The following is a 19,715-nucleotide window of genomic DNA, read 5'->3' on the forward strand; positions in this document are numbered from 1 at the left end:
TTTTTTTAGGGATGCGACAGCTTCCGGTTACCATGGAGGGGGAGGGCACAAACACAGCGCTCAGCTGGCGCGGAACGCAGTCCCATGCCTCGCCTATTCATAGCTCTGACACGATGACGCTAAATTAAGCAGAACTCCTCGCTGTCTCGGACCTAACGGCGGTGACCGCCGCTGTCAGCCAGCCCCTGAGGAGGGAGGGGGATTTCCCTCGGGGCAGGAGAGGCTCCGGAGTCACAAACCCAGCTTGCCACCCACAAAATGGCACCCCCTCGATCCCAGTCCCCGCTTCGGGGTGACTCCAGCACCAAGAGGGAGGAGGAGGTGAGCCCTGGTGCTGAACCTGTTCCCCTCACTCGGGGACCCACGATGGAAATTCACGACCCCCTTTCAAGCCCCACTCCTGAGCCGGCTGAGCCTTTTTGCTGACCTACCGACCCCAAAGCTGAACGGGGCCAGCTGGAAGCAGGCAGAGGAAGGGCTGAACACGAGGTGAACCAGCACAACCCCGGCGCCTACCACCCCCTGCTGACAGAGCCTTGCAGGATCGCCTTACCGCAGCTCCCCGGGAGCCACCAGCTCTGCTCTTCGCGCTCTCGCTCTGCCCGTGCCCTCAGCTGCGTGGATAAATAAATAAATGCACGGCACCAGCTCCATCACACCGCGCAGCTCCCTGGGCCGTGGTAATTCAGAGGAAACCACGACCCCCAAACTTAGGGCATTGTCCTGGCACACCGAGCGGTTCACGGCTCCACGTGCAAACTTTTCCAGGTGTGGAAAGAAGTCCAGGGGCTACGTAGCTGCCGAACCAATTAACAAGTTGTGACACGGCCAACTGCCTTTTTGCAAACACAAAGCCAAGCGGGCTAAAAACCAAGCTGCTGGCAAACCTGCGCTGTTCTTTTAGGGTGAGGGTGGTGAAACTACAAAGGGAACGCCGCTGCTGCACAACCAAAGCATCCCCGGGCATAACCAGTGCAGCTCAGCACTTCCTAGGCCTCCACGAGCAAGGGTTTCTGTTACAGTGGACTGGGGGAGCAGGTTAAAAAAAATAAATAAATAAGAAATCTGCTGCCTTGTGTGAATGAGCACCCATTTTATATCCTGTTTCAAGCACTTCATGCTTTGGTTTTTCGATGGCACCAAGCATACCTGGAGGTGCTGGCCAAGCATGCCAACCTCTAACATCGCCAGCGAGCTCAACACAGGCCTGGCTGGAGCCAAATGACTAATTATTTGCTTAAGTAGAGTTTACAAAGCTTCCTGGCCTAAATAAGCTGCAGAAACCAGCAGACGGCTAAATTACATTATCATGACCCCGAGTGCAGAGTGCCCATTAAATTTATAACACAGAGGCTTTAGTCCAAGCAGAATTGGAAGAGTTAATGGCAGGGGGCACGGCTGCGCCGACATCTCAGCCCTCAGCAGAACCTCTGTGAGGAGGGCTTGCTGAAGGACTGAGGAGAACAACAGATTAGTTCTGTGCACAAATAAAGAGTCTGTAAACATGGAGTTAAGGATGAAGGGAGCAGGAAGGCATTACGGTGTAACAAACAGGCACAACTTGTGTGAAGAGAGCGGCAGGGCTCGGACTGCACAGAGCACACACCTGCCCCTGTCAGCTCCACACGTCCCGCACAGCCAGATTCACTCCAGGGCACTCACAGCAAGCAAAAGATACCAGGAGGAAAGCGTCACAGATGCCTTCTTGTCACAGCCGGGGTGTTTCTTTACTGTAAGCATCGAAACATTGCCCCTTTTTTGTTCCTGGATGGAAAAGGGTGCCAGCTCAAACGCCCGTGGGTTCCCCCGTGCAGCTGGAAGCGCTGCCCTGCCCTTCTCCCTTCTTCCCCCGAGCAGGAGCCCCAGCCAAAGGAGAACGGCGCTGCACTTTGAGAAGATGTCTCAGGACAGCAAGGCCTACCTGCCCAAGTCCTGCCTCCGCAGCACCGCTTGTAACTGACACAGGTAACTTCCTAAGGGCTTCGGGGGTCACTCCCGAAATTTGCTTGTCATACGCATTCCTCCCTGTCCCTACTTTAGTAGCAACGAGTTCACAGCAGGGAGGATGCGAAACAAAACCACGCAGCAGAATCCAAAGGAAATTTAGATGCAAGCACAAGGCCCTCGGCTCTGCAAGGGATCCTACGTCACAGGAACGTGCATTTTAGACAGCTTTCCACAATAACTGCCCGATTTTATCCTCTTAGCTGCCGTCAGGTTGTGTAACTGGTAATGCAGTTCACGGAGTCAGCCATTTCCTCGCTGGGCTAAGCACCTGCAAAGTGCCAGGGCAAGCAGACCCAACTATTACATTCCTAAAAAGAACACCCGGGTATGTCTAAGTAACCATTTTCCTGTCTCCACAACACACTCCCGTAAAGGCAATTTGCAAGGCTAAGCTTCAAAAGCCAGCTGCTGAAAAACGTTTAAATGATGAGGCTCAGGTTATGCAACACAAACCCACAGAACAGATCTCCACGGCCGCAGCACTTGGCGGGAGCGCCCACACAAATGGCACGCTGAAGACGGACCCAAAACTTCCCCTTGACCTTCCCGTGAGCAATTACATTAATTACCTGCCTGCTACTAGAGGGAAGGAATACTGCGAGAGTCCTCTGCGGGAAGGAACTGGATGATTTGGGTGTCTGTGCTCTTAGGAAAGAGCATCCCGAAAGCGTCCAGCAGGTAAGGAAGGGCCCTCCTCCTTCCGCCCACCCAGCAGTTACAACAACCCCACGCCACTTTCCCAACAGTTGGGCTTATTGTTCATCACACGTTTGTTCCGGGCACCCTTCCCCTACATAAAGCGTTCCCATATGACAGGCTCAGAGCCCACGATGGGCACTGCTGCTCTCTGATCTGTAACGAGGAAGCGCAGCCAGACACGTAACAGCACGCACCCGATGGAGGCCTCACGCACAGGGCGAGCAAACAGAAGTTAGCCCGCAGCTTGCAAGGCTGGCACACTGAGTGCGGCCTGTTCTGAACTTATCACGTCACCTTCTGACGTGTCAATGCATTCAGAAAGCCGTACAGAAGGCAATTAGAGGAACAATCAGCTTGTAGAGACTTCAGAACGTGTTTATAAAAGCCTCGAGCACTTTACCCTCTCCCAAACAGCACAAGCTAGGAAAATGAGGTGTCATAGCATCCTAGAATCATTAGGGTTGGAAAACACCTCCAAAATCACCTGGTCGGACCACCCCCATCACCCATTAACCACGTCCCCAAGCCCCACGTCCAACCTCTCCTTGAACACCCCCAGGGACGGGGACTCCACCACCTCCCTGGGCAACCCGTCCCAACGCCTGACCGCTCTCTCTGAGAAGAAATGTCTCCTCATTTCCAGCCTGAGCCTCCCCTGTCACAACTCGAGGCCATTCCCTCTGGTCCTCTCCCTGGTTACCTGTGCGAAGAGGCCGACCCCCAGCTCCCCACACCTCCCTTTCAGGCAGCTGCAGAGAGCAATGAGGTCTGCCCTGAGCCTCCCACACCGAGGTGCCGCAGAGCTGGGGGCGCAGGACACGACCCCGCTCCCTGCCGCACCACCGGGGGGGGGGGGGTGGTATCCGGGCCGCGGAGGAGCGGGCGGGGAACGGAAACCTCCAGGGCCGGGTCGAGGGGGGGGGGGCAGCGGGGCCCTGCCGAGCCACGAGGCCGCGGCGGGGCCGAGGCCGGGAGCTCGGAGCGGGGCCCGGGGCCAGGATGGGAAACCGGGGAGGGGGAACCGGGGGGGGAACGGGGAATGGGGGGGGCGGCACCGGGAGCGGGGGGGGGGGGGGGGGCACCGGGAGCAGGCCCGCGGTGAGGCCCGGGATGGGGGGGTGCGGGGGGGGGGGGGGGGTAAGGCCCGGCCGGGTGCGGCTCGGCCCCGGGAATGGGGTGAGGGAACGGGGCCGGGGGCGCGGGGCAGGGCCCGGCGGAGGTGCAGGGACGGGACCGAACCGGGCCGGGCCGCACTCACCGGCCCTGCTCCGCCCGCGGCCTCCTCAGCAGCAGCGGCAGCAGGCAGGCGCCTCCACCTCCCCTCACGCACTTCCGCTTCGCTCCCGCCCGCCCGCGGAGGCTGCCGGGAGCCGTAGTCCACCCCCCACCGCTCCTCTTCCGCGGGCAGCGCCGCGCGGACTACAACTCCCAGCAACCCCCGCTCAGCGCGGCGCACGGCGCGGCTTCCGCCTCCCTCTCCCTCGCCCGCTCCCTGGCGCCAGAGAGGGCCGCAAAATGGCGGCGGGGCCGTGGCGGGCGGTGCCCAGCCCTCAGCGCCCAGCCCGGGGCCCTGTCACGGGCCGAGCCCCGCCGTTTGCCTCCGAACCCCCAGCCCCGGGGACGCAGCGAGGCGAGGCGCGGGCGCTTGTCCGTTTTTATTGTTGGAGGTTGTCCAAATGCACGACACTGACACGAGGGCGCGGGGTGCCCCCCACCAGCCCCACGCCCACCGTCCCCACACGTCCCCGGCCGAGCTCTATTTACAGTATTCACATCCATTGTACCCAGCAAGTTAAATAACTACATTATTACACCACACGTCCGGGGCGGGGGGAGGAGGGGGGCGGCTCTTGGCAGGCTGCTAGGGTGAGGGTGTCAGTCTGATAAGGTGCATGTTTAAAAAAAAATAATAATAAAGAAATAAAAACGAGAACGAAGAGAGAAACCAGGAGGCCCCGGTGCGAGCAGGGGGCCGGTGGCCGCCTTGCCGGGGCCTCGCGCCGCCCGGGCTCCCCGCGGCGGGGCCGGGTGCAGGTGGCGGGCGGAGGGGAGCAGCGCGGTGTTTCTTCTGACAACAGCTACGGGTCTGCGCGGGAGGCCGGTGGTGGCACGTGCGCGGTGGCCCCGCGGGGACATCTGCCAGGGCCAGGCCATCACAGCACCTCTGCGGGGATGAGGAGAGAAGGGATTTGCTGTCAGAGCTGGAGCAGCCGCAGTGTTGCCCCACACGCAGCCCCCCCCTCGTCTCTCACCTGTGACCTGAGGGGGTTTGACCACGGCCTGCTTGAGGAAGGGCTCCTTGTCGCCGAAGGGGATGATGCTGCCGGGGCTGCTGCTGTGGTGGGAGAGCTCCAGCAGCTCCGGGGAGCCCTCGGTGCCGGAGAAGCCGTTCTCGTGCTTGCCAGGCTGCATGCCGTTCACCACGGGCGCCGCCACCTCCTTGGTCGGGGAGCTTTGGGGTGGGAAGTCGGGTTTGAGCCAGGCTCCCCGCGCTCCTCGCCCCACTGCCCGCCCCTGTGCTCACCTCGGCTGCAGCCCCTCGCCCGAGGGGCCCTTCAGCATCCCCGGTGACCCTGTACTCGGTGTCTCCGTCTCGGGGAGCTCCTCTGCCTTGGGCATTGGCCCCGCTCGCTTCTCACGGCCTGGGGACACGAGGAGAGCCCCAAATCAGCCCCCGGAGGCATGGGGCATGGCCAGGCAGAGAGCAGGATGGCTCTGGGGACCCCGGGCACCCCAGGGAACTGCAGGTGCTGTCCCCAGCCCTGCAGAAGGGTCCGTGTGTACCTGTGACATCTTCCTGCTCGGCTGCTTTCCCGTTCATTATCTTCTTGTCCTCCTTCTTCTGCAGGGAGAGGAGAGCCGTGAGGGGCAGCGGCAGGGAGGGGAGGGTGCTGCGGACCCCGCTGTCCCCAGCAGCTCGGAACGGGGCACGCAGGGTGGGCACCCACCTTGGCATCTGCCGCGTCCGACTTGCGCGTCCTCTTCATGATCTCCTCCAGGCGCTGCGGGGCAGACGGGGGCTTAGGCACAGCCCTCGCCAGGGGGACCTGCCCCAAATGCTGGGCAGGACCCCTTGCCTGGGGACCCCTCCCCAAGTGCCACGCGCTCAGGCGAGCCCCCAGCCCTCACCTTCTTCCTCTCCAGCCGCTCCTGCTCCTCACGCTGGAAATGCTTCTCCCGCTCCTGGCGCTGCCGCTCAGCCTCTTCGCGTGCCCTCGCCTCGGCCTCTTCCCTCTGGAGCACAGCGGGGGGCGGCAGGGATGGATGGGGTGGGGACAGCGGGGACAGGCTGAGCAGGCGGCTCAGCACAGCCCTGTTCCGTGTCCCCAGGGATGTGCTCCCCCCACAGCACCCCACTGCCACAGGCATCGCAGGGCTGGGCTGCTCCACGCTCCTGCATCCCGCTGTGGGGGGGACCCCAGGAAACCCTCCCTGCCTTCACCTCCAGTCCTGCCTTCATCCTCATCCTGCCTTCGCCCTCCAGTCCTGCCTCCATCCTCCAGCCCTGCCTCCATCCCCCAGCCCTGCCTTCATCCCCCGGTCCTGCCTTCACCCTCCGGTCCTGCCTTCATCCCCCAGCCCTGCTTTCACCCTTCAGCCCTACCTTCACCCTCCAGTCCAGCCTCCATCCTCCACCCCACCTCTCCCTCCCCTCTCCCCCCTGCACCCCTCCACCTGTACACCCCTACTCCCGCACCCCACCACCCCAGACCTGTCTCTGCAGCCTCTCGGTCTCCTCCCGCTCAGCCCGGGCCCTCTCCTGGGCCTCGCGTTCCTCCTGCAGCCGCCGCTCCTCCTCCCGCTGCCGCGCCAGGGCCTCCCTGCGGCTCTGCTCCTCCGCCGCCTGCTGCGCCCGCTCCTCCTGCAGCCGCCTGCGGGGAGGGGACCCTCAGCGGGTTTCGGGGGCTGGGGACCAGGGGGCTGAACTGGGGGGACACCCACCTCTCCCGCTCCTCCTGCTCCCGACGTTCCCGTTCCTCCCGCTCCCACTGCTCGCGGGCCTGGCGCCGCTTCTCCGCCAGCAGCCGGGCGGCCTCCTCCCGGTCCGTGGTGCCGGCTGGGGGTCTGCTGGGGGGGGTGGCCACAGCGGGGCTGGGGGCTGCAGGGGCCGGGGGGGCTGTGGGGTGCACACGGCGTCAGTGCTGCTCCCGCTCCCCCTGGCCCTGCCGTCCCCATGGCCACCCCGTCCATACCGACCTGCTGTCGGCTCTGCGGGCACCCTGGGGGGGTCGGAGGGGGCCGAGCCCCTCTCCTCCTCCTTCTTCTCCCGTGCCTTCACCTGGCCCTCCTGCTCGCCCCGCTCATCCCGGGCTTTGGCACGCACCTTGGGGGACGAATGGGCGCTGCGGGGCAGGGGCGGCTTGTGGGGGGAGCCGAGGGCCGGGCTGGGGGACGCCAGACGGCCTTTGGGGGTGGCGGGGGACGAGGGACGGTTCTTGGGGCCAGGGCTGCAAATGGAGAGAGAAATGGGGGGGTTAGCGGGCCGGGGCAGCCCCCCTGGGGCACAGGGTGGTGGTTTTGGGTCCCTACCTGCTGTCCCCTGCGGGCAGGAGCCGGGGCTGTGCCCCGGGCAGCGACTGCCGCTTCTTGAGGCTGCGTTCGCGGGACAAGGCGCTGCGCTCCTTGGCGTTCTCCCGCTCCTTCTCCTTCTTCTCCTTCTTCTTCTGCTCCGGCCACGGAGAGACAGCGTCAGTGTTTGGCACGGCCGGGAGCTGGGCCGTGCCCCGCGGCCGCCCCGGCACAGCCAGCACCCACGGGTGTCCCCGCGGGAGGTGAGACTCACGGGTGAGGACTCGGTCCGGCGGCGCGGCGTCACGTCGGGGCTGCCGGCGGGACCCTTCCGCCGCTCCCAGCAGCGGTGCTGCAGGCGGTGGTTGTGGCAGGGGCTGAGGGGGCTGGCGGAGGCCGAGCGGGGGCACACGGGCACTGCGGGGCCGGAGCAGCAGCGCCGTCAGAACGCGGGCGGCACAGCACCAGCACCACCAGCTCCTGGTGGCTGCGGGCGCCTTCCTCACAGCCCCGTGGTGGAGCAGTCCCAGCCCCCTGCCCTGCGTGGTCCCGTGCCCCCCCTGCTCTCACCCTGCTCCTTGCCGTTCCCAGCCAGCGTCACGGCGCTCCGGCTGCGCGCGAGGAAGGACAGGGTGGGCGTCATCAGCCGGTCCACGATGCTGCTCTCCCAGGGGCTCAGCTGCAAGCTGCGGTCTGAGAAGGGAGAGGAGCCCTCAGCGCTCCCCAGAGCCCCCCAGCACCACCCCGAGCCCCTCTCCTTCAGCCCCACAGCTGCGAAGCCCAGGAGTGCCCAAACCTCAGCTGCAACGGGGTTGTCCTGGCATGGACAACCATGGCACTGCACGGGTGCACACGCTGGTGGGTGACCAGGCACCCATGGGACGGCGCTGTGGCAGGACGACGACGTTATCCCCATGCCCCATCCCGAGATGCACCCGCAGCGAGCGGCACGAGCAGCATTGGGGCCAGCTCTGCTCCCCGCCGCCCTTTCCACCGGTCCCCTCCTCGTACCCGCTGCTGGCGCACACCTTCCTCGTGCACCCCGTCCCGGTGAGACCGAGACCGAGCCCTCGGCGCAGGGCTGCTGCAGGGCACTGCACCGTGCCCTTGCCCCAAAGGAGACGCGCTGAAGCTGCCAGGCATGCCACAGGAGCCAGGCCAGGCTCGCAGCACCCGAGGAACAGTGGCCTGCAGCGACGCTGCTGGCTCAGCTGGGCACGGGGACGCTGCCAGCTGCCCTCCGGTGCCTGCTGCTGGCACCCAACACCCCACGGCCACATGGATAGCACACGCAGGGACGGGGACCCTGTGCTCCTCTCCATCGGGACCCCCGGCCAGGCAGGGAGCAGGACCTCGCTGCCGGGAGGGGAGAAAACAGAGACATTGGAGCAATGCTGGGGACCCAGCACCGAGTCCAGCACCGGTGCAGGACACAAGACGATGTCGACAGCCCTGGGGGTGCCCCCCCCGGCTGAGCCCCAGCGCGGGGGCCGTCGGGAGCCGCCTGCATCAGCTGCTCCAGCTATTTATACCCGGCGGTGCGCGCCCATCTCCAGGCAACCCAGAAACACAACAGCAGCCCCGGCGCTGGACACAGCCCCGCGGCACGGCCAGCAGCCCCGGGCAGCTCGCCCAAGCCACGACGACCTCACGGCACCCGGCGCAGCGCTGCACCCACGGTGCCCCGAGGCACCCGGCCCCGGGACGGGCGTCACGGTGGGCACCGGCCCCGAGCAGGCTCCAGGTGGTGGGCAGCCCCGTGCTGCAGCTGCCTCTGCACCCATCGGACGTGGCTCGCACCCATCCGGCTCGCACAGCACAAGCTGCCCTGGGGCAGGGAGCAAAAAGGCTCCCTGATCCCCATCCCAGTCCCTATCCCAGTGCCACCACCCAGTGCTCCTCCTCCTTCTCCTCCCAGCCGGCTCTGCCATGCCCCGTGGCTGGGCAAGGAGCCACCGGCCGGCTCCGGCCTCCTCCTGCAAGAGAAAACAGCGAACGGCTTCTCCTCTCCGCGGGCACCGTGCGGCACGGCAGGGTCGGGGGGGCGTGGGTGGGCGCTGCCTGCCTGGGGGGGGGATCCCTAGCGTGGGGTGGGGGCCGGGCTGTGCCCCCCTGCGCTGCGGGCACACGCAAAGGGCTCTTACTTCTACTGGGAGAGTTCCAGAGGGTGGCGGAGGATTTGGAGAGCCGCTTGTTGATTATAGAGTCGACGTGTTTGGGGAGGTTTACGGCGGACACCGAGCACCGGCTCGCACCTGGAGGAGGGAAAAGACACAAGGGCATTAAGGTCGGGGGGCTGGGCTGGGGTCCCCCCGCATGCAGCATGCACTGACGTGGGGCTGTGGGGCTGCGGAGGGGCAGGGGGCAGGAGGAGGACGTGGTACGGAGAGGCTGGGACCGGGGGCGACGTTGTCCGGGGACAGGCTGCGCGGCGCTGGCGTCCCGCACGGCATCGCGAGCCCCGCTCATGCTGGAGTCATGCAGGGATCTCGTCTTCGGGGACCGGAGCAGCTCCTGGCCCTGCCACCCTGGGGTCCCCACAACCCGGTCTGGACCTCGAAAGCTGCCAGCCAGGAGCAGCAGGACAAGACAGACACAGGACGACTCTCACAGCAGCTCCGGTTCTCCGTGGCAGCACCAGGATGGTGCTGGGGGACAGCAACGCCTCGGCAGGGCGCTGGGACCCCTCTGCCCCAGCCGGGCAGACAGAGAGCCCGCTGATGGAGGAGGCAGCAGCCAGGTCAGCAAACAAGAGCGCTGGTGGCAGCGCTGGCCGCGTGTCCCCACGGGAGGTGGCAGGGGAACCCGGAGAGCGTCCCCTTGCCAAACCCTGCCAGGCACCGCACGGCGGGGGAAGAGATCTGATCCCGAGTGTGCCACGAGCCACAGCCGGGCACGCAGCGCCTGTACAAACCACGTCTGTACGCGCAGCACCTGCACGCACAGCACCTCTACGCAGCCTGACCAGGCACCGCCGCACACCCGACGCTGGCACACGCAGCCCAGCCAGGCGCAGCCAGGGCTGCCGCAGCCACCCCGTGGCACGAGGGGAGCAGCTGTGGCTCAGGGACGTGGCGCTCCTCACCATGCTGTAGGCTATACCCCAGCCCTGTCCCCTCGGGACAGGGCGTTGGGACCTCCGCACGCAGAACCGTGGTGCCAGCACCACTAGAGAGGTGTCCCCGAGGAGAGGAGCCCGCTGTGGGGCACGAGCATCCCGCAGGGGGCATGGCACGGCCACGCACACCGGGGGCACACACAGCCCTGCTCACCCCCACGTTGGGGCCAAACGCTGCCCCCACACAGCAGGAGGACGCGGGGACACGCCGCAGCACAAATCCCAATGAGTGGGCAACGTCCTTGCATGGCTCCACAACCTCACCCGGCTGCCAGAGCCGCACCACGTCCTGCGGCCGCCCCACAGCCCTGCGCGGGACGCAGACTGCAGAAGGGAGGACGCAGCCTCCGGTCACAGCCAGCCTGCAGGGCACGGAGCCACGAGAAACGGGAAGAGCCGAGGGGTCCCACCGGGCCCCAGCACAGCGTGGCGGGGTGACGACGCAGCAGAAAAGCAGCACGCTGGGTTTGGTGGCACTCATCCCCCTTGCCCAAGCACCGCCGAGCCGGGCCGAGTTGTCACCCCGGGCCCTGGGGGCCCCGCACTCACCGTCCTTGTGCGCGGAGGAGCCGTGGTGCAGGGCCCCAGCCCACGACCACCGCTGCTGCCGGATCTCTGCCCACGTCTTCTTGGCCGAGCGCTGGATGGCCGCCTCGTAGCGCTCCTGCCCGGGGAGAGGGACAGGCTCAGGCTGGGATCGGGCAGCGGGGACAGGACTGCCCGGAGACCCCCAGCCTGGGGCTGTCACAGCCACGGGGACACTCGCAGAGAGAAGGGGCAGCGATGCCCGCCCTGGCTGAGGCACGCGTGTGCCCGAGGGGCCCTGGATGGGCTGACGGAGCCCTGACGGGGCTGTACATCCCCGCTGTGCCAGCCCCCAACCCCACCAGCCCCCGGCCCCACCTTGTTCTTCTCCAGCTTCTGCCTCTGCCGCTCCTCCAGGACGGCGCGGCGCTTCTCCGCCTTCAGCCGCTGCTCCTCCAGGCGCTTGCGGCGATCCTCCAGCTGCTTCTCCCGCAGCAGCTTGGCCTTCTCCTCCTTCTCCAGCCACAGCACCCGCTTGGCAGCTGCAGGGGGGAGCCCGGGCAGGGGGGTCGCACCCTCGCACAGCCCCCCGGTGGGACGCTGCTCCCCAGGGACCCGGAGAGCCCCGGGGCCGCGGTGGGGACGCGTGGCGGTGGCCGCGGCACGGGGCCGAGCGGCTCCCCGGGTGTGCGGGGCCGGCAGCATCGCGGCGTGGCGAGGCGAGGGAGGAGTTTGGGCGAGGACAAAAGGGAGCCCGGGAGCCCGCCGAACCGCTCGGGGGAAACAATGGGGGAATGAGGGTGGAAAGAGCGCGGGGACCAGGGGGCCCCATGGGCGGCGCGGGGGCTCCGCCGCCCCGAGCTGCTGCCTGCCCACGGGATGGAGCCGGGCTCCCACGCAGCCAGGGGCACCCGCACTGAACTGGGGGGCGCTGGGGAACCCCAAGATTGTCTGGTGTGCAGGGCAATGCAGCGGGGTCACCCACGTGCTGGGGGGGGCAGACCCGCAGGCACAGCTGCTTCTGCCCTGCGGGCTCAGCCTGCTAATAGCAGCTAATGGGATTGCCAGCGACCTGGCCAAGCTCCTTAGCTGCCCCGCCTGCCCCTTTCCCATCCACTTTCACTCCCAGCGCACACCCGTGGGGCTCCAGGGGCTCACAGCACCCCAAATCCACCAGCCCCGTGCTCCCCTGCTGCTCACCCAGGTACTTGGCCCGCTCCTCGCGCCGCTCCTTGGCCTGCTTGTGCCTCGCCTGGGCTTTCTGGGCGTCTGCAGCGGGGAGAAACGGTCAGAGCAGCGCCCGTACCCGCACCCCGCTCCCCCACGAGACACGGAGCAGCACCCATGGGTGCCGGCGTCCCCGTAGGGCTGCGCCCCCGGGGCCACCCACCTTGCTTGGGTCTGGGGCTGGCGGCCGAAGCCGGCGATGCTGCAGCTGGGGCCGAGCGGTCGCCCTTGGGGGGCACGTCCTTTGGGGGTCCGGCCGCGCTGCCCGGGGGGCTCTTGGCATCTGGGGGGGGCCCTTTGCTGGCGGCGGGGTCCTGGGGGGTGCTCCCGGGGGGCAGCGTCTCTGCCGGGCAGGGGGCAGCAGGGACGGGGTGCGGCTGGCCAGCGGCGTGGGGCGATGCCTCTTCTTTGGGGTGCTCCATCGCGGGGGGACGGGGAGGTCCGGGGGGGGGCTGCTCGCACCAGGGGGGGACGCTCTCCGCTGAAGGGGCCACGGCTGGAGGGATGGGGGAGACGGGCTGTCCTGACGGCGCGGCGGCTGCGGGAACGGATCGGTCACGCTGCGGGGCGCCGCTCTCTGTGGAGGGGGGGATGGCGGGGGGGACGGGGCCGGCGGGCTGTCCTGGGGGGGTGACGGCTGGAAGGACGGGCGGGATGCTCGTTTTGGAGGGGGTGACGGCCGGAGGGACGGGCGAGGCGGGCTGTCCTGGGGGGGTGATGGCCGTAGGGACGGGTCGGTCGCGCTGTGGGGGGGGGCTGTCTCCATGCAGGGTGCCCCCAGGCGAGGGGGGCTGCACGGCGAGGGGCAGCACGCTGTCTCCCATCAGGGACGGTGTCTTCCCTGCAACACACACAGAGAGGAGGTGGTCAGTGCACGGGGGGGGGGAGTCAGAGCGGCCCCGTCCCCCTCCAAAAACAACCCTGGGGGGGCGAGCAGCGTGGCAGCAAGGCTGCCCCCGGCCGCAGGGGCTGGGCACTGTCCCCTGGGTGCTGCCACCGTCCCGGGGGGACCCCCCACGCCGCCCCACGCCGGGTGCCAGGCGCCACCCGCACAAAGCACAGCGCGAGCGGCCGGGGCTCCGCCAGGCACCGCGGCCACAAAGCCGCCCTTCTTCCCCCGGCAGCTGCTGCCCCACTGCGGGGGGCTGGACGCGGGGACCCCACGCCGGGCACCCAAGGGTGGCTTTGGGGACCCACGGGCTTCCCGGAGGATGCGGGGCCGCTTCCGCCGGCGCGGCCGGAGGCAGGATGGGCGCGGGCCCCTCGGCCTGACGTCACTGCTGCGGCCCGTGTCCCCCAGCGCCGCGGCGCGCTGCGGCCGTGGCCCGCGCACAACCATTAACTCATGCCCCAGGAATGCACACGAGGCCGCCGCCGCCGCAAGAAAACAACCCCCTCCCCGCTCAACCGTCCCGCGCCGTGGCCGCTCGGTGCACCCCGGGGTGCCCCCCCAAAAAAAGCAGCGCCCTGGGGGCACCGCTGGCACGGAGCACCCAGGGAAGCGGCTCCATCCTGGGCGGTCCTGCTGGGACGTGGTGCTGGTGGCTCTGCGCAGCTGTGGGATGTGCTGGGGCCACCTGTGGGTCCTGTATGGCCGTGGCACCCCGTGGACATCAGCAACCCCCTGCAGTCAATCACCGAACGCACCCTTGGGGATCGCAGCCCCGATCGCCGTGCAGCAGGAGGGGTCACTGCCTCTCCCTGGGGAATGACACCCGTGTCCCCAACCGGCTGCACGGAGACCCGGTGAGCCAAGGAGCTGCTGCGGGAAGCGGCTCTCGCCCCGGGGCGCTGTCACGCAGGGAGCTCGGCCGTGTTTGCAGAGCTCTCTGCAATCTTCAGAGACGGGCAAAGTATGGGCTGTGCAAACACCGGCCGGCGCCGCTCCTCCGCACCGCGGCCAGGCGATCCCAGGGGACAGCCCCGGGCTGCACGGGGAGGCACCGCCAGGAACCTCTCCACCCATGGGCACAGGGTCCAGGGTTCCCAGCACCCCCACTGGGGGCTCTGCAGCTTGCGGGAGCTCTGGGCGCTCCCTGGATGGGCTCGGGCGAGCTGGGGCTGCGCTGGCCGCCCCACGGCAGGACGCGGCCAGCCCCAGCCCTCCCGCAGCCTTTCCGGGTATTTTGTGCCGCAGGAAGCCGGCCCGTCCCTTGGCCCGATCCTGCACATCCCACATCCCGCAGGACAGCCCCGTCCCGCTGCACCCGGCAGCCCCAAGGAAGGCTCCCCCCACCCGCTCCCAACACAAGTGTGACGCAGCCCGCGGGGCCACCACTTGAGCCGAAGCCTCACGGCCGGGCTGACACCTCGGAACAGATGGACATAACTCCCCTGAGCCCCCCAAGGTGCGCCCGGCCATGCCGGGGGGGTGCCATCCTGCCACCCATCGCTGCGGGGCACCGAGCCACCAGCACAGCCCGCGGGCAGGACCCGTCCCACCCCGCTGCCCACAGGGACGGCGGCACCCACGGCCGGGGCAGGGCCACGGGGCACGGCCAAAACCCCGGGGGCAGCCCAAGCGGGGCCAGCCCTGCGCCATCTGTCCCTGTCGCTGCTCCGGCGCGGCAGCTGCCCTGAAACCCAACGCTGCCGGCGCCCAGGCGGGCGGGGGCCCCTCTGCCCCGGCCTGGGGCATTCCAGAGGGGATTAGCTCCCGGCCCCCAGACACGGCTCCCCTTCAGCCCCCAGCCCGGGCGGCACCGGTGGGGGATGTGGGACGATGCTGTGCCCAGAGCAGCGGGACCACAGTGGGCTGTGGGGCCGGGAAGGGTGCTGGGCACCCGGCGAGGTGCTGCACCCCGATGCCAGGACCACCACGGGGGCAGAGCTGCGGTGCCGGGAGCCCATCCCAGCTCCTCTCATGGCTCCTTGTGGCCTGGACACCAGGCATCGCGGTGCCATCGGGCGCCACCAGCCCCTCCGGCACATGGCCGGGGCTGCTCAGCCAGGCAGAGGCAATTCCCCGGTGCTGTGAAGCGAGAGCACATCGAAGCCCGGGGGCGGCTCTCGGAAGGAGAGCAGCCTGCGCCACCCGGCCGCAGCGGAGCCCTGCGGGGGCTTCCCACGACGGGAGGGCAGGGGCAGGGGAGGGCAGCCCGGTGTGCTTTCACCTCGCTTCCCCCTGCTGCGCCGTATCCTCACGTACCCGCTCCGTGGCACAGCCAGGCCCACTGCGGCATCCCCAGGCTGTCCCCAGTTTGGGCAGGTCTGGGGACGTTGGACAGGGCTTATCTGACCCAAGGAGGGGAGGTGGGCACAGCGGGGGCCTGCTCGTGGCTGCTGCAGAGCCACCCCAACGGGGATGATGTCCTAGTGCCTGGACAACAGCCCCCAGCCACCTTTGCCACTGCCACCCCAGGGCACAAGTCCCTGCATGGGGGTAAGGATGGCACCCGCACTGCGTGGGGACAAGACCCCGATGCCAACCTCAGCCCTGGAGCCACCGATGGCTCTCCAGAGCCTGCAGCCCCGTGGGGACGCACGCACGGCCTCGGCCCTTCCTGGTGCTGCTGCTCTCCAGCTGCCTCCCCCACCTGGATGGCACCACCAGCTCCACGAGGGGGAAGGATGCGCCCCCAGGGCCTCTCCTCATCTTTAGCAGGTCCCGGTGCCACCTGCATGGAGCAGGGAGGCAGCAGCAGCCCCAGGGGCTGGGATTGCTCTGTGGGTGCTGGCATCCAGCAGGGACAGGGGCTGCCACCAGAGCCCTGTGGGGTGCATGGGGGTGCTCAGAGCCCCAGTGCTGTCCCTGTCCCACCCCACCTCACCATGACTCAGATGAACCTCAGGGACATCCCCTGCCCGGTCCCACCCAGCTCCAGGGGATTTGCCCGTGCTGCAGCATCCCTCACACCTGGATGGGGCAGGGACAGTGAGTAAGCATCCCCAGCACATCCCCAGCACGTCCCCAGCATGTCCTGGCCGCCCATGCAGGCGCAGCGCTGACGCACGCCCTCGTCCCCATCTCAGATGCGGGCGATGCGCAGAGCGAGCATCAGCAGCCCTGCGCCGTGGGGGTGGTGGCTGGTGGCACCCCGGCACCTGCACACGGCGGGGACACCCCGTCCCCCGTGGGGAGGGTCCCAGGAGCCAGCCCCACGCACTGCCAGGGCAGCAGCAGGGCCGCAGGGGGAGCAGGCGGGGGTCCCGCTGCCCACCCGCTCCTGGGGGTCGGCGCGGTGAGGGGGGCACAGGGCTGCAGCCCCAGGGCAGGGCGTGCAGGGACAACACGGCCCGGCGGTGACGTGCTGAGAGCAACAAGGGGAACTTGGGAGCTGGGATCTCGTGGCCAGAGCGGGGCCAGAGCTCGGGGGGGGGGGGGTTTCCAGGGTTTAAAATACCCGCAGAGGAAAGCAGAACGCGCTGGAGCTGCTCCTGGGCGCCGCCACCCCAGCGATAAAACTTTCCACTTGGCCGTGGTCACGGCGCGGCCCTGACTGGAGAGAGGGGCCTGGGCACCTGCCTGCCGTCCGTCTGGGCAGCGCCGACACGAGGTGCCCTCGTCCTTGGGGCGACCCACACCGCCGCCACCCCATGCCCTGCTCCTGCAAAGCTGCCCGCGAGCATCACGCTGGGAAATCACAAAGCTGGCTCGGAGGCAGGGCTCTGCTCCCATCAGATTCACGCTGCTCGGAGAGCAGGGGCTCAGCACCTCCAAAAAATAGGTCCTGAGCTTCGTAAGGTGGCTGCGGGCACCTACTGGGGGCTGGGGTGCTGCAGGATCCAGCTCCGCGCCCGGGCAGCTGCCCTTGCTGCCACTGCCCTCCGTCCCTGTCCCTGCTTGGAGCCCTGCGAGGAGCGAGAGCCGCGCTGGCTATTTTGGACATGGCACCACGGGACTGTCACATCGCCGCCCCGCACGTCGCATCACGTTGCTCTGACGCTTTCGCAGCAGCGGCTCCGCTCGCGGCCCGGAGCTGGGCGAGTCGCTCCCGGCGCTGCCTTCTCCCAAACGCAGGCGCTGGCGGGCGACCAGCTCGCCCTGCACCCTCCCTGCGCTCCGTGCCAGGGGGAGGAAGGGCTGGAGAAACCGAGGCAGACCCAAATAAGCACCAAGCCCTGCCTGCTCCGTGCCCTGTGCCCTGCTCCTCGCCCCACCAGCTCGCCATGGGGCACTGCCCCCTGTGCACCCCTCTGCTGGATCCTCCGCTGCGACCATCCGCACCCCCGGAGGAGTCCCTGTGCCTGCTGGAGGCCAGGACGAGGCAAACCCCGCAGGTCTGGGGCCTCCAACCTGCATTATTTTGGGAGTCATGGAGCAGCGTGGGCTTCCTGGCCCTTTGGGTCACCCACATAAGGATCGAGGACACTTTTCAACAAGCAGCTGCAGAGGAGGATCCACGCACACGAGGGGAGCTCCCTCTGCGAGGTGGCCTCGTCCCCAGAAACCTCAACCTCGGCCCATCCTCGAGAGGCCTCCGCCAGCCTCCACGGAGGCAAGTGCCTCTGCACATGGGGGGCCAGGCTGCTGGGGGGCAGCCTCAGGGAGCGTCCCCCTTCCCCACGCAGGCCGGGGATGGCACCGAAGGGGAAGGAGATGCTCGGCTGCGCCGCAAACAAGGGGAGGCAGAGGAGGCGAGCGGAGGCAGACAAGATGTCTGCAGCGCCGTTTGTCAGGCTCGCTATCTGCAGCCAGCTTGCTCAAGAGCCTCCGATAAACGGCGAGAGGCATTTGGGCGCTCGCGGGGAGGCAGACAGCTCGTCCTGCCCTCCTCCGAGAGGGCCCGAGCGGCCGAGGCCGATGAATCACGGCGGCGCCGCGGCCCTCCCACTCGGGCGGGCTGCGGCGGGCACCGGGGGCCGAGGGGGAGGGGAGCTGCCTCTCCTCTTCCTCCATCAGTGGGAAGCGGCCCCGCCACAAAGCCCTGCTTAGTCACAGCCCCTCTCCGGCAGACACCAACCCGTCCAGGGCCAAAGAGCACTTGGCCGGAGACCCTGGAAGAAAGAGCCAAAACAAACCGGCGCCCCGAGACTCGGCCCCGCTGCCCTCTCCCCGTTTGCACCGGAGAGGCCCGGAGGCCGAGCTCCCCCCGGGGCAGCGCTGGGCACCGGCCCTGGGCACCGGCGGAGGCAGGAGGAGGGCACCGTCCCCATCGCCTCCCCGCCGGGCACCACCAGCCACCGGGCACCACCAGCCGCTCTCCTCACCCACGCCCCGGCCGAGGTGCCGGCACGCGGCACGAGTGGGGTGTGGGAAGCAGGGGGCCACCCACGCCATGGCACCCGCGCCCCACGGTGCGTGGTGGCTCCCCGGGGAGGGTGTCGGGGTGCCCGGGGTGCTGGGGCGAGGAGGGGAGCTCCGTGCCAGCATCGCCCCGGGCGGAGGAGGCGATGGCCGAGCGGAGCCCCCCGGGGAGGTCTCCTCAAGGGCAGGCTCCATCTCGCCGCAGCGCCGCGACGCAGCCGCGGGGCCGGGGGCTGCGCGCCTCCTTCCCACCGCCAAAATGGAGGGACGGGCCCGCGCCGCCGGGCTTTGTCCTCACGGGTGGATCCCCCAGCACCAAACATCTCCGGGACCCCCCTTTCCCATCCTTGGATCCCCCCCCCCCGAGGACCCCGCCACCGCCCCAGGCCCCGCCGCCACCGCCGCATCCCCGCTGGGCTCCGGCATCCGCCGCGCCAAGGGGAGCGCCAAGGGCCGCATCCGGGACCCCCGCCCGAGCGGGGCAACCACTGCGGCTCTGGGGGGCTCCCTCACCCCCATGGCCGCATCCTGCACCCCTTCCTCCCTCCCCGCCCTCTTCCCCAAGTAGCGGGGGCCGGATCCTGCACCCTCATCCCCCCCCATCTCCAGCCCCACCGCCCTGCTCCTGTGTCCCCCCCCACCACCACCACCCAACCCCCAGGGGCCCGATCCGGTGCCGGTTCCCCGGAGCCTTACCGGGGGCTGCCTGGGGCTGGGGCTGGGGCTGCGGCTCCCGCCCGGCGCTGCTCCTCTCCATGGCGTGGCGGGGAGGCGCAGAGGGCTGGCCGAGCCGTGCCGAGCCGTGCCGCGCCGCCCCGCTCCCCCCAGCCCGGTGGGGGAGGACGCTCCGAGCTCCCCGCCCCGGCCCCGGGCCTCCGGCGGGGCTGGGGAACCGGGCAGGCTGGGGGGGCTTCGCCCACCGACCCCGCTCCGTGCCCCCCAGGCCGATCCCTCAGCCCTGCGCTCGCCCGCCTGCGTCCCCGGTTCTTCTCTCCCGAATTCTGGGGCTCGCTCCCACCGGCGTTTGGCGATGCTCCGGTAACCGACGGGACCCTCTGCCCCCAAAAAGCCGTGGCCAGCACCGGGGGCACGGCTGCTGCCACCCGGGTCAGCGCTCTGGTCACCCCAAAGGGACACGGGGTTCCCTCGGCTCTTTGTGGGGTCCCACCCGCTCTCCCCCGCCACCCACACCCCGCTCGTCTGCACCCAGCACCACCCAGCGCCCCGGGATTGAGGGCTTCAGCCCCACGCATCCCATCCCTACCCCAATATGGGGCAGGTCACGGCGGGACCCCCCCTTCCCAAGAGGATCAGAGCCCCCCAGCTCAGCCCCTGCCCCATGCAGCAGCCTGCAGAGCTTGTGCACCCCAAAACACGGGCACTGGGCATCCCCAGGAGAGGGGGCAGAGCTCATGCACCCCAATACACGGGCATTGGGACTCC

General features: G+C 68.5%; 2 protein-coding genes across 6 annotated transcripts in view; both read right to left on the reverse strand.

The window, feature by feature from the left end:
* Positions 1–4,100, reverse strand: part of THRAP3 (thyroid hormone receptor associated protein 3) — a 34,139-nt gene extending 30,039 nt beyond the window's left edge. For 2 of the 3 annotated variants that reach the window (XM_048052690.2, XM_048052692.2), the window contains exon 1: positions 3,965–4,100. The gene's annotated coding sequence lies outside the window, so the exon portion shown is untranslated. The remainder of the gene's footprint in view (positions 1–3,964) is intronic. The other variant, XM_048052689.2, reaches the window with a different exon arrangement.
* A 246-nt stretch (positions 4,101–4,346) lies between these two features.
* Positions 4,347–19,044, reverse strand: MAP7D1 (MAP7 domain containing 1). 3 transcript variants are annotated; one of them, XM_066982662.1, is made up of 18 exons: positions 18,969–19,044; positions 12,249–12,926; positions 12,059–12,127; positions 11,237–11,400; positions 10,883–10,997; positions 9,360–9,470; positions 7,786–7,908; positions 7,490–7,632; positions 7,237–7,370; positions 6,904–7,154; positions 6,649–6,823; positions 6,419–6,578; positions 5,836–5,940; positions 5,655–5,708; positions 5,491–5,548; positions 5,231–5,348; positions 4,959–5,158; positions 4,347–4,870 (listed from the first exon to the last, which is right to left on the reverse strand). In XM_066982662.1, the coding sequence occupies exons 1-18, from the start codon at positions 19,027–19,029 to the stop codon at positions 4,860–4,862; spliced, it is 2,730 nt and encodes a 909-aa protein (XP_066838763.1). In that variant the 5' UTR covers positions 19,030–19,044; the 3' UTR covers positions 4,347–4,859. The 3 variants fall into 3 exon arrangements, with proteins under 3 accessions (XP_066838763.1, XP_066838761.1, XP_066838762.1); XM_066982660.1 differs by lacking the exon at positions 18,969–19,044 and adding an exon at positions 13,283–13,439; XM_066982661.1 differs by lacking the exons at positions 9,360–9,470; positions 18,969–19,044 and adding an exon at positions 13,283–13,439.
* Positions 19,045–19,715: the final 671 nt, after the last annotated feature.

This window comes from Anser cygnoides, chromosome 24 (assembly GCF_040182565.1).
Source record: "Anser cygnoides isolate HZ-2024a breed goose chromosome 24, Taihu_goose_T2T_genome, whole genome shotgun sequence".
NCBI classification, from domain to species: domain Eukaryota; kingdom Metazoa; phylum Chordata; class Aves; order Anseriformes; family Anatidae; genus Anser; species Anser cygnoides.